Source organism: Colobus angolensis, unplaced genomic scaffold, assembly GCF_000951035.1.
Source record: "Colobus angolensis palliatus isolate OR3802 unplaced genomic scaffold, Cang.pa_1.0 Scaffold301, whole genome shotgun sequence".
NCBI classification, from domain to species: Eukaryota; Metazoa; Chordata; class Mammalia; order Primates; family Cercopithecidae; genus Colobus; species Colobus angolensis.
In genome coordinates this window covers 173,346-187,109 of record NW_012116278.1, presented here as the reverse complement: position 1 = coordinate 187,109, position 13,764 = coordinate 173,346, and the positions used below count along the sequence as shown (strand labels likewise).

Genomic DNA, 13,764 nt, shown 5'->3' with positions numbered 1-13,764 from the left:
GCAGAGGGAGCAAGAGGAAATTATAGGCACAAGCTTTTATTGTTGTTACTGCAGAAAAGGCAAGGCAAGGCAGGGTAAGCAGGGATAGGACTGGCTAGTTTGAATAACCTCAGTGGGCTCTGGGATATAGCGTCTGTCTCTAGTTGTCTGGTACCTGGACCTTGATGATTAGGGCTGAATAATGGTGTCTACTTGGATGTAAGAGCCAGGTAGAGGAGGTGGTTCAGAGTAAGGGCTCTAGATTAGTTAGCGTACATAAGAAAGGCATGCTCCAGGGCAAATATTTTGCTATTTTTTTAGAACTAACTAGCCCTGGTAGGTGCAGTCTCTTCCCAGATGCCAGAACATCAAGAACACAGAAAGGAAGAAAACTGAGTTAATACATGTCTAGCATGAGAAATGAGGAAGTAAGGGAAATAAAGTCAAAGAGATTTCCACCTTGAATGACTATGTCAAAGTGAAACACCATTAACTTTCCAGGGAAATAAACTTTATTCTTTATTCTAGAGCACTGCTCTAAAATCTTTACATAAATAGTCTCAATCCTTAGAGCAAAGCTTTGACATGGAGGTTGTTTTTATCTTACCTCTACTGGTATGTTGATGGAGTCTACAAGAGTTTGTGCTGTGTCCACCACAGAATGGTCCCTCACAGCGTGGTTTTTGACATGTTGGATTGCCAAGTGCTTGGAGGATGTTGCAGTAGAACTATCTAGGACAAAAGTACCCATAATATTTCCATTTTAAATCATGTTCTTATTGAACAGAAACTTACATTGCACTTGCTACTTCCCAGACACTGTCCTAAAAGCTTTATAAATGCCAGCTCATTTAATCCCATGACAATCCTTTGAGATACATATTATCATCCTCTTTCTATCCACGCTTTCAATCCTCATCATAGCTCTCATTTATGGAATGTAATGACGATGCTCTAGACTAGGTGTTTTATGTAAGTTAGTTTCATTCAATAATTCAAGACACGTGATTATCTCCATTTTAAAGATCAGAAAACTAAAGGTTGGTAGGTTTGTATAATTTGACTACCATCGCATATCTTCATTTTAATACATTTTATAAATGCGAGCTTCTGCTATGATTAAAAATGATTACCACATTTTACAGATCAGAAAGTAATAATAAGTGTTGGTGAAGATGTGAAAAAATGAGAACACTTGTACACCATTTGTGGGAATGTAAAATGGTACAGATGCTGTGGAGAATCGTATAGTGGTTGTGAAAAAAATTAAAAATAGATTTACCATATGATTTAGCAATCTAACTTCTGAGTACATATCCAGAAGAACTGAAAGCAGGGACTTTAAGAGATATTTGTGCAACCATGTTCATAGCAGCATTATTCATAATAGCTAATGTGTGGCAACAATGCAAGTGTCCATGAACAGACAAATGGATAAGCAAAATGTGGTATGTACATAGAATGGAATATTGTTCAGCTTTAAAAAGAAGGATGCTTTGATCTATACTACACAGAAATGAACCTTGAAGACATTATGCAAAGTGAAATAAACCAGTTACAAAAAGACACATACTGTATGATTCCACTTCTAAGAGATACCTAGAGTAGTCAAAATTATAGAGACAAAAAGCAGTGCATAGTTTCCAGGGGCGAGGGAAAGGAGAAATGGGGAGTTATTGCTTAATGAATAGTGGTGATTGTACAGAAATATGAACGTAATTAATGCCACGGAATTGTACGCATACAAATGGTCAAGGTAATACATGTTATGTTACGTTATGTCATGTCATGTTATGTTACGTGATTTTATGATAATAGGGAAAATGGGGGGAAAAAAAGAAAGAAAGTAAAACTTAGTAGTTTACATGACTTGACCAATGCCTCGAGGCCATGAGTCACCCAGCTGAGATCTGAACTTCAGTATATTCAATTCTGAAGTCCCAGACTTTTACCAATCTTCTTGTACTTTTCAAACTGTGTTTCACTGGAGCTTTATTTTCAGTTTTGTATGTGAGTTTCTTCACAAGAAGAGGTGGACCAAATTGCATCCTTGCAAAAGCTTATATATCGAGGTCCTAAACCCCCTACCTCAGATTATGACCGTATATGGAGAGAGAACCTTGAAAGAGGTATGTAAGATAGAATGAGGTCATTATGGTGGGCCCTCATCCAACATAACTGGTGTCCTTATAAGAAGGGGAGATTAGAATTTAGACACAGTTGTTGACATCTTGAGTTCAGACTGGAAGCCTCTGGAACTGTGAGAAAATAAATCTCTGTGGTTTAAGCCACCCAGTCTGTGGTAATTCATTATGGCAGCCCCAGCAAACTAATACAAATAGTGTTTCCACAGCTGAAACAAAATTGGAAAATCACCATCATCCTAGAGAGTTGCAAGGGCTATTTTAACAGCATCTGATGGTTTTCCTAAATTTGCCAAGCCCAGACAGAGGTCAGATGACTTCCTGGGATAAAAGCCAACTAGCTTCCTCTTGCTGTTTCTTTAGCCACTGGTCTGCAGGCGTTTTCTTCTTCTCCTTCTAACTTCCTCTCCTGTGACAAAAGAGATAACTATTAGACAAACAAAAGTCCAGAATGCTAAGGTTGCAACTTTCACTTCCTCTCACCCTTTAGCCCAGAACTGCTTTGAATATACCAATTGCTGTGGGGCACTGGCTTGAGGAAGAGAAGACACCAGTGCCTCAGAAACTGCCGGGTGAAACGGTGATAGCGAGCCACGCGTTTACAGGGCCACTGTCGCTCACAGAAGCAGTGAGGATGATGCCAGGATGACATCTGCCTTGCGCCTGGCTGGGACCCTGATCCCAGCCATGGCCTTCCTCTCCTGCGTGAGACCAGAAAGCTGGGAGCCCTGCGTGGAGGTATGTGGCTGGAGTCAGCGCCTCTGAACTCTCCCTCACTTCTGCCCAGAACTCCTCACTGTGTGCCCTGGTTTATTTTTGCAAAAAAGAGGTAAATTACCTTAAAGACTCAAGAAGCCACAGAGATCAAATAATTCATTGTTAAAGGGCACTAAAGGCAGCCAATGGGGGTTTGTTCCATTTGGAGATTTTGAGTGCTAACAGGGGCCTTAGATTACATAGATCTGCGTAAGGTCCCTGCTCTGCTACCTTGTGGCTGTGTGAAAAAATTATCAAACCTGTCTGAGACTAGTTTTCGCATCTGTAAGAGGATTATAATACCTTCTTCACCAGAGAATAAACAGACTGCTTCAGTGTCATTTCTTCCCACCAGTGGTCTTTACACTCAGCTTCAAGCAGTTACCCTGTTCCTTTCAATCTCAGGAAGAAGATGGCTTTTTTGTGTGTGTCTCTACAGAAAGAACTTTCTAAGTGGGTGTCAGACTTCTGTATGCAGTCATATAGTTTAGTCCAGAGGATGAAAAAAATAAGAGAATGAAAAAGGAAAGGAGAGAGAGAGAAGAAAAAAGCAAGAGGGAAATATGTGTAATATTAGCTATTGCGACAGTTTGTTTCTTGGTGAAATACCAATCAGCTGGTTGGTAATCTTATTCATGATGGATCTCTTTTGTTTTTCCCCTGTACAGACTTCAGAGTTGCTTTAGAAAAAGAAAATGATTTATAGTGAGGCAGGGTCAGAAACTCAAGAGAGGCAAAGCCAGCTGCAGTCCTGAAGTTGAAGATATGGGAGAAAATCAAGTAATATTTAGCAAAGACTAATTCATTATCTCAAAGCCATCCCTTCCCTCAATTCCCCGCCCATAGTCCTCCTCCTTGTCTTCTTCTCTGTATCCCTCTGCTGTTAGGTTAGTGGAGATAGATTTTCTAATTAGGCTCACTGCGAGATAAAACCACAGCCAACCTTGACTTCTTCTTTTCCCCATGTACGATTTCCTGTAAGTCCCTGAAGCCTGTCCATACCTGCCCATCCCCTTCTTGCCACTGTACGGCAGGCCCTCATTTCCCCTGGCATTGACTCTTACACAGTGACTGCTTTCCTGATTCCAGTCTTCTTCCTATAATCCATTCTACACGTTCTTGTTTGTTATGTATTTGCATTTGTTGTTATTATTTTTCCTTAAGCTTTGATCTAACAAATTATCTCCTTAAAAACTTTTGATAACTCCCCATTGCCATTAGGACAGGTTTCTACCACAGGGCCTTTGCACTGGCTATTTCTTCTACCTAGAATGCTAGATCAGTGCTATCCAATGGCAATATTATGTGAACCACATATGTACTTTTAAAGTTTTTAGTAGCCTCATTAAAAAAAGAAACAAGTGAATTTAATATTTTTATTTAACAGCATATTTAAAATAATGTTTAAAATTTTAATATATATTTACCTATTACTGATATTTTACATTCCTTGTTTGGTACTAAATCTGGAATTTAGTATATATTTTACATTTACCATGCATCTCAATTTAGACTATTCACGTTTCTTGTGTTTAATGACTGTGTATGGCAAGTGACTACCATATTGGTCAGTGCAGCCCTGGTCATTTTCATGGTTTAACACTCCATTCAGATTTCTGCTTAAATGTCCCCTCCTCAGGGCAGTCTTCCTTGATTGCCCCATGTAGAGCTCTCCAGCCTCACTTATTTGCCTCAAATTTCCTTTTATTGCTTAATTTTTTTTCCGGAGCACAACATTTTACATTTTTGTTTATTTTCTCTCTCTTCCTTTGTAATGGAATTGGTAAGGACCACTATATTTCCAGTGGCCAGCACACAGTAGCCGCTAAATTTATATGTGATAAATGATTGAAATAATTGGTGCAGGACAAAGTCTGAGGCCCTCCTGATCTGGCTTGCCCTCTTACTTAGGTTTCACCACTCCTACCACTCACCAGCTAATCTAAGTTTGTTTTCCACTCTTTCCATGCTCATGTTGTCCTCTCCTTACGACGTGTTTTTTCTTCCCCTTTCCACATATCTAAACCTTACTCATCTTCCGAGACCCACTTTAAAATCTTCCTTTTCTGGGAAGCCTTTCTTGAATACGGACTTGATCTCTGCTTTCTCTGAACCACAGGACAAATTTTCTAAGCCTATTTTATGGCCCCTTGAGACAGTATTAGCTTTGCTCCTATCTAAACGCTTTCTCTAGACTGTGAGTCCATTGAAGTCTGGAGCCACATTGTATTTTTCTTTGTAATGCCCACAGCGCTTGACAGAAAATGTCTACAGTGTGGACTTAAGTAAACCTTCATTTAATCAGTTATTCAATCAGTTATTGATTCAGCAAATATTTATTGAGCATCAACCATTTGCCAGACACCATTCTGAGTGCTGGAGACAAAGCAGTGGGCAAACCCATTGAAACTTGCAATGGAGTACAGGAGATGAACAATCCGATGGGAACAATCACATTGACAACATAATGTTAGATGGTGGTGCATCCTGTGAAAGGGAATAAAAGAGGGCAAAGAAAGAGTGCCTGGCTCTGTTTCTATTAGGCAGTACTGTCTTTGAGGCTCCATGGCTTGTAACATTTAAGCAGAATACAAATGAAGATCTGCGTGTTTGAACTCTGACTTTGCGCATATTACTTCATCTCTATGATTTTCCATTTTCCTCATCTTTAAAATGCTTATTTGAAGATTAAGTGAAAGTATACAACAAACAAGAGCTATGCTGGCATAGGGTAAGGGATTAATAATAAATAATAATAATTAATGTTAACATCTATTGATCACTTATACTGCAGTGGGCTTTTAAATAAGCTCTTTAAACACCTTATCTCATTTAATCCTTCAAAGAGATTCTATTGGTTTCAAACAACAGAAAACTACAATTAGCTGGCTTCTGCAAGGAATTTTGTCAGAGAAAATGAGAGCGTTCAGAAATTAGATGGGAACGTTAGAGAATTAGGCTTACAAAAAATGTGGGAAAGTAGGCTAGAAAGCAGCGTAAGAACGAAGACAGCATAAAGCACTTGACCTTATTTACTAGGTTCCACCATGGGAATCCATGCACTCTAAAGATTTCCCCCTATTTCTACAACAAGGGTCAATGAGCCAAGAAAAATAATGCAGCTGTCAAAATCCAGGCCATGACTAAGGAAGTTCTGGACATCTTGACTGCCAGACAGTCTCCCCGATGATGTGGGATATTTAGAATGATACTGGATATTTTATTTAGTTTTTGTATTTCCAACTTTTATTTTAAGTTCAGTGGTACATGTGCAGAGCATTCAGGTTTGTTACATAGGTAAATGTGTGCCATGGTGATTTGCTGCATAGATCATGAAAATAAGGAATGTGTCATGGATTTGTGTGTGATCCTTGTGCAGGGGCCATGCTAATCTGTTTTGTATCCTTCTAATTTTAGTATATGTGCTATTGCAGCAAGCACGATATTGGATATTTTAATACCTACATTTTACATCTGATAAAGTGAGGCTCACTGAGGTTTTTCTTTTGTTTGTTTTGTTTTGTTTTATTTTAAAAGACTTTGCCCTAAACCACACGGAATTGCTGGCATGAAACCCAGAGCTTTCAGACTCCGGAGCCTCAGCCCTTCACCCCCTGATTCCATTGCTTCTTGCTAAATGTTGCCATTTTATCACAGAGGTTAGAATGCTGAGCACATAGTATTTGCTCTTTACTTTCTAATCTAGATTAAGACATTTTATAAGTATGAATTGAGCGAATGGATGGATGGATAGATGGATGGAAGAAAGGACAGATGGATGACGAAAGGTCGACTGAATTTTGTGCTTGCACAAAAAGAGCCTCCCCGCCCCCGCACCATCTCTTGTCTAGGAGAGGGGAGTTGGGAGACCATACAGTAAAGACCCTTCATTTCATGTGTAATCATTGCAGGTGGTTCCTAACATTACTTATCAATGCATGGAGCTGAATTTCTACAAAATCCCTGACAACATCCCCTTCTCAACCAAGAACCTGGACCTGAGCTTTAATCCCCTGAGGCATTTAGGCAGCTATAGCTTCTTCCGTTTTCCAGAACTGCAGGTGCTGGATTTATCCAGGTAATGAACGCACTTTTACATACTGCACAAGGTGAGATGTTCATTGTCCTATCATTTCATTATTGGAGTGGAAAGCTTGCTTGGTGGAGTCTCATCTGCATTCACTTATTCATTCATACAACAGATGTCTTATTAGCTGTATAACCTTGACCATGCTACCTCTATTCTTCAGGTCTCAATTTTCTCATCTGTGAAATAGGCAGTTGGCTGAGACAGCTTCTAAGGGAAATTCGAATTTTTAGGTTTTCTTTTAAGACAGGAGAGAAAATTAGCTTAAATTCTTTCATAAGTGGCTATTTATTGACTACTTGCTATATGTTGTACACTCTGCAAGAAGACAGGTATATATTGATATATAACACACAGCCCCTGTTGTTAAGGAGGCATATCTTCTTGAAAGAGTTAATACCTTAAAGTCCTAGGTAAGGTCCTGGGTACATAGCATATATTCAATACATTTTAATTATGATTTTTTGGATCTTGAAGCTGATATAAATATAACAATATATAGCAGTAGGTGATAAACTGTGTCTAAACTAAAGGTAACAAATTGTATTTTTCAGAAGAGGGACTTCTCTGTGGCGGGTAGTCAAGAAAGATTTCGTGAACTGCATAAGATTCAAACAATGTCTAGAATATTAAAAGTAGGGTAGAGGATAGGGAATTAGGAAAAGTCAAGTAATCCAAGGAGAAAGATGTCAAGATTAAAGGAAAATGTCTGCTGTGGGCAGGGAATAGTGGCTAAGATTTTCTTTTCTGATGCAGGGAAGTATATCGTTTGTTGTGGCAGGTGAAACTGTCATCATGATATTTTAAGGGAACCAAATTCTAAAAGGGTTTTCATCATTGAGGCCTTATTTGCAAATCAGACTAGATAATGGATAATATTCTCTGCAGTGGTTTGTAAAACATTTCAAAACATTTTACATATTTTTTATTGTAGAAATTATTGATAAAGACTAAGGTCACAATATGAAAATCCTTTTTAGAGCAGACATTTCTGTAGAAGAGTGAACATATGACCTATTATACCCTAACTGGGATAGAGGTAGGCTAAAACAAAGCGGTAATGGAACAATGCAAAGGCAGTGATATAGTGCATAGAGCCCTGTTGGGGTCAGAAGACTGGAGCCAAGTTTACCCTCAACATTTATAACCATGTAACCTTAGGCATATTACTTCATCTCCCTTAGTCTTAGTTTTCATGTCTGATCAATGGAAATGATGCAACTTATCCTGCTGGATTAAATGTGATAATAAATGTTAATATGCTGTATATATTTAAATTTTTATAAAGTATATTTTGTAAGCATAAAGTATTATTATTATAGAAGTTCATTTGTTTTTTAAAATAATTTCAACTTTTATTTTTGATTCAGGGGTTTACATGGTTATATTGTGTAATACTGAGGTGTAGGGTACAATTGATACCATCGCTCAGGTACTGAGCATAGTACCCAATAGTTAGTTTTTCAACCCTTGCTGCTTTCTCTCTATCCCCTCTCTGGTAATCCCCAGGGTCTATTTTTGCCATTTTTATGTCCATGTGTACCCCATGTTTAGCTCCTACTTATAAAGTGAGAACCCATGGTATTTGGCCTTCTGTTCCTTTGTTTATTTGCTTAGGATAATGGCTACCAGCTGAATCTATGCCATTATGTTCTAAATTTCAGTTTTCTGCGTGAAAATTTTGTCATGTACTCTATTAAGGTAGACCACCTCTCCCCCCGCTTTTTTTTCCAAACAAGTAGTTTTTCACCAAACAATGTCTGTTATGCAATTCATCTTCAATCCACTAGATACCCAAGAAACTTGCCCCAGAAACCTTAAATCTGTGCTTATAGAGAGGCCAGCTTCCCTTCTGGCTAGCCCATAGGAGATTCTGAATTAGGGCAAGCACAAATAATAGCACAATAGACATCCTTTGCCTTTTCATACAGTGTTCACATACAGCAACTCAACTAGTCTTGTAAGAATGCTTTGTGATAGACCAGGCAGCCTTCTTCCCCCTATAGAAATCTATAATATATATGTATGTTTCTTTTTATAGATGAAGAAGCTGAAGCTTGAATAATTTAAGTGACTTATATACATTATCATTGCTTGTTAGCCACAGACCAAAGATTTAAGTTCACATCTCCAGAATCCAACTTAATTGTTCTCTTTGTCTTAATACTCTACTTCTCTAAAGTGACTATCACCAATGTAATGATATAGAGATACAGCAAGACCCTTTAATTCTTGCCTGATGTATACAGCAATGCAGAGATAGAATGATGGGCTGTAAAAATCATATAATTGAAAGAGAGAACTTCAAAAATAATCAAGTTCAGCTGTTTGATTTATAAATGTGGTAACTAAAACCTAGAGAGGAAAAGAGGTATTCAAGATCACCCAGTAGGAGAGAACTGCAGAAGCACCAAACCCAAGCTCTTCTGTCCACTCTTTCAGTGTTCTTTCTAGTATACTGCTTATCCTTTATCTAGTTACCAATAAATAACAAAAGCTTGGACCACAATGCTTTTATTATCTAGGAAACTCCTGAAGAAGCTAAAATGGGTGGGGAATGTTGTAAATATAATTCATACCAGATTAAGAAAGAACTTATTTGTGCATTGTAACTGACAAGCACCTGCAATAATAAAGGAATTTATCATTTGTCATGATGGCTCGCTGTTTGCTGGCTGCATCAAAGCCCTATCTCTAGGACATGTCTCTGAACATTGTATGTAGGATGGCTTTCATTTCTCTTGGGATAAAATTCAAAACCCTTCCTCCGGGTGGTAAACCTCTGCCTAATTGGAAATCTTCTTTCTCCACAACTCCATATTGTACACTCCAATTTCATCTCTGTACTCCAACCATGGAAGCTATTTGTCATGATTACTCTGTGTGTCATTTTTGGCTGTCAACCTTGGGGCTTTTGTGTTTGCTGTTCACTTCACCTCCTTTTATCGTTAAGTTCTACTCATCTTTCAATTTTCAACTTAAGTGTTCTCAGAGAAGCCTACTTTGATTCTCTTGGTCCACAACAGATCTCTGGATGTGAACTCTTATAGCACATGATTTTCACTGTTTTTCACAAAACTCGCTCCTATCACAGGTTATAAGCGTTTACCTCTGATAGCAACAACTTTCAAGTATTGAGCTATCATGTATGCACTTTTCATAAACATTAAGAGTATCTGTGACACTTATGTGTAATTTTTCATATCTCTGAAATTGATATTTACCAGTCATTTATCTTGGCTAACAACTAACAACTATCCATATTATCTGTACCAATCAGATGTATAATCACAATTTTGTGTGACAGAAAATGGCTAAACTTGATCCAAGGCTATTACATGCTTTATCAACTGCACAATCTTTATATATGTCAATTATTGAGGTTTAAATGATTTCCTTCTTATGGATTTTCTCCTCTGCTTATCATGTATGCCTAACATGACAAAAAAGAGCCTATCATTATAGCCAGTATGATAATACTCAATCTGTGGGGCTTCTTATTTGCTCATGCCATCATCATCTGTCCTGCTTGATGTCTTTGCCTGTGCACAATCATATGACCCATCACATTCCATATGAAGAACTGGATGACTAGGATTAATATTCTATTTTAGGTTCTTATTCAGCAGAAATGTTATATAATCAATGTATTTTTATTCCTGTAGGTGTGAAATCCAGACAATTGAAGATGGGGCATATCAGAGTCTAAGCCACCTCTCCACCTTAATATTGACAGGAAACCCCATCCAGAGTTTAGCCCTAGGAGCCTTTTCTGGACTATCAAGTTTACAGAAGCTGGTGGCTGTGGAGACAAATCTAGCATCTCTAGAGAACTTCCCCATTGGACATCTCAAAACTTTGAAAGAACTTAACGTGGCTCACAACCTTATCCAGTCTTTCAAATTACCTGAGTATTTTTCTAATCTGACCAATCTAGAGCACTTGGACCTTTCCAGTAACAAGATTCAAAATATTTATTGCAAAGACTTGCAGGTTCTACATCAAATGCCCCTACCCAATCTCTCTTTAGACCTGTCCCTGAACCCTATAAACTTTATCCAACCAGGTGCATTTAAAGAAATTAGGCTTCATAAGCTGACTTTGAGAAGTAATTTTGATGGTTTAAATGTAATGAAAACTTGTATTCAAGGTCTGGCTGGTTTAGAGGTCCATCGTTTGGTTCTGGGAGAATTTAGAAATCAAAGAAACTTGGAAGAGTTTGACAAATCTGCTCTGGAGGGATTGTGCAATTTGACCATTGAAGAATTCCGATTAGCATACTTAGACTACTACCTCAATAATATTATTGACTTATTTAATTGTTTGGCAAATGTTTCTTCATTTTCCCTGGTGAGTGTGACTATTAAAAGGGTAGAAGACTTTTCTTATAATTTCAGATGGCAACATTTAGAATTAGTTAACTGTAAATTTGAACAGTTTCCCACGTTGGAACTCAAATCTCTCAAAAGGCTTACTTTCACTGCCAACAAAGGTGGGAATGCTTTTTCAGAAGTTGATCTACCAAGCCTTGAGTTTCTAGATCTCAGTAGAAATGGCTTGAGTTTCAAAGGTTGCTGTTCTCAAAATGACTTTGGGACAACCAGCCTAAAGTATTTAGATCTGAGCTTCAATGATGTTATTACCATGAGTTCAAACTTCTTGGGCTTAGAACAACTAGAACATCTGGATTTCCAGCATTCCAATTTAAAACAGATGAGTGAGTTTTCGGTATTCCTATCACTCAGAAACCTCATTTACCTTGACATTTCTCATACTCACACCAGAGTTGCTTTCAATGGCATCTTCGATGGCTTGCTCAGTCTCAAAATCTTGAAAATGGCTGGCAATTCTTTCCAGGAAAACTTCCTTCCAGATATCTTCACAGATCTGAAAAACTTGACCTTCCTGGACCTCTCTCAGTGTCAACTGGAGCAGTTGTCTCCAACAGCATTTGACACACTCAGCAAGCTTCAGGTACTAAATATGAGCCACAACAACTTCTTTTCATTGGATACGTTTCCTTATAAGTGTCTGCGCTCCCTCCAGGTTCTTGATTACAGTCTCAATCACATAATGACTTCCAAAAACCAGGAACTACAGCATTTTCCAAGTAGTCTAGCTTTCTTAAATCTTACTCAGAACGACTTTGCTTGTACTTGTGAACACCAGAGTTTCCTGAAGTGGATCAAGGACCAGAGGCAGCTCTTGGTGGAAGCTGAACGAATGGAATGTGCAACACCTTCAGATAAACAGGGCATGCCAGTGCTGAGTTTGAATATTACCTGTCAGATGAATAAGACCATCATTGGTGTGTCTGTGTTCAGTGTGCTTGTGGTATCTGTTGTAGCAGTTCTGGTCTATAAGTTCTATTTTCACCTGATGCTTCTTGCTGGCTGCGTAAAGTATGGTAGAGGTGAAAACATCTATGATGCCTTTGTTATCTACTCAAGCCAGGATGAGGACTGGGTAAGGAATGAGCTAGTAAAGAATTTAGAAGAAGGGGTGCCTCCCTTTAAGCTCTGCCTTCACTACAGAGACTTTATTCCCGGTGTGGCCATTGCTGCAAACATCATCCATGAAGGTTTCCATAAAAGCCGAAAGGTGATTGTTGTGGTGTCCCAGCACTTCATCCAGAGCCGCTGGTGTATCTTTGAATATGAGATTGCTCAGACCTGGCAGTTTCTGAGCAGTCGTGCAGGCATAATCTTCATTGTCCTGCAGAAGGTGGAGAAGACCCTGCTCAGGCAGCAGGTGGAGCTGTACCGCCTTCTCAGCAGGAACACTTACCTGGAGTGGGAGGACAGTGTCCTGGGGCAGCACATCTTCTGGAGACGACTCAGAAAAGCCCTGCTGGATGGCAGATCGTGGAATCCAGAAGAACAGTGGGTACAGGATGCAATTAGCAAGAAGCAACAACTATCTGAAGAGGAAAAATAAAAAACTCCTCAGGCATTTCTTGCCCAGCTGGGCCCAACACTCATTCAGTTAGTAAGTATTAAATGCTGCCACATGCCAGGCCTTATGCTAAGGGTGAGTCATTCCATGGTGCACAAGATATGCAGGGTTGCTAATCTCAAGGAGCTCCCAGTGCAGAGGGAATACATGCTAGATTAAAATACAGAGCCTTCCAGGTGGGCATTTCAACCAACTCAGCCAAGGAACCTATGACAGAGAAAGTCATTTCAACTCTTACCTCATCACGTTGAATAAAGACAGAGAAAGCAGAAAGAGACATTGTTCTTCTCCTGAGTCTTTTGAGTGGAAATTATATTACGTATTATGTTATAGCCATCATAAAACCATTTTGGTAGTTTTGACTGAACTGGGTGTTCACTTTTTCCTTTTGATTGAATACAATTTAAATTCTACTTGATGACTTCAGTGGGCTCCCGAGGCAAGATGCCCCTTCAATTTTAAGTCAGTCTCCTTACAGAGGTTAAGGTCTAGTGGCTAATTCCTAAGGAAACCTGGTTAACACATGCCCACAACCATCCTGGTCATTCTCGAGCATGTTCTATTTTTTCACTAATCACCCCTGATATATTTTTATTTTTATATATAAAGTTTTCATTTTTTAATGTCTTGCCTATAAGCCAATATCATAAATAAGGTTGTTCGAGACCTGCTTCAAATATCCACTTTTATTTAACCACTATTTTTCAAGGAAATATGTAAAGTACATTCTGTCACTTTGTCACTCGATGTCATTGCAAAGTTACTGCCTATTAAGTTATGACTGTCTGAAAGCAGCATTGAAATAATTTGTTTAAAGGGGGCACTTTTTTAAACTGGGGAAGA

General features: G+C 38.7%; 1 protein-coding gene across 2 annotated transcripts; it reads left to right on the top strand.

Moving 5' to 3' along the window:
* The first annotated feature begins 2,468 nt into the window (after positions 1–2,468).
* Positions 2,469–13,288, top strand: TLR4 (toll-like receptor 4). 2 transcript variants are annotated; one of them, XM_011950061.1, is made up of 4 exons: positions 2,469–2,861; positions 6,417–6,538; positions 6,791–6,957; positions 10,632–13,288. In XM_011950061.1, exons 3-4 carry the CDS (start codon positions 6,818–6,820, stop codon positions 12,901–12,903), a joined length of 2,412 nt encoding a protein of 803 aa, XP_011805451.1. In that variant the 5' UTR covers positions 2,469–2,861; positions 6,417–6,538; positions 6,791–6,817; the 3' UTR covers positions 12,904–13,288. The 2 variants fall into 2 exon arrangements, with proteins under 2 accessions (XP_011805451.1, XP_011805450.1); XM_011950060.1 differs by lacking the exon at positions 6,417–6,538 and having other exon boundaries at positions 2,479–2,861.
* Positions 13,289–13,764: the final 476 nt, after the last annotated feature.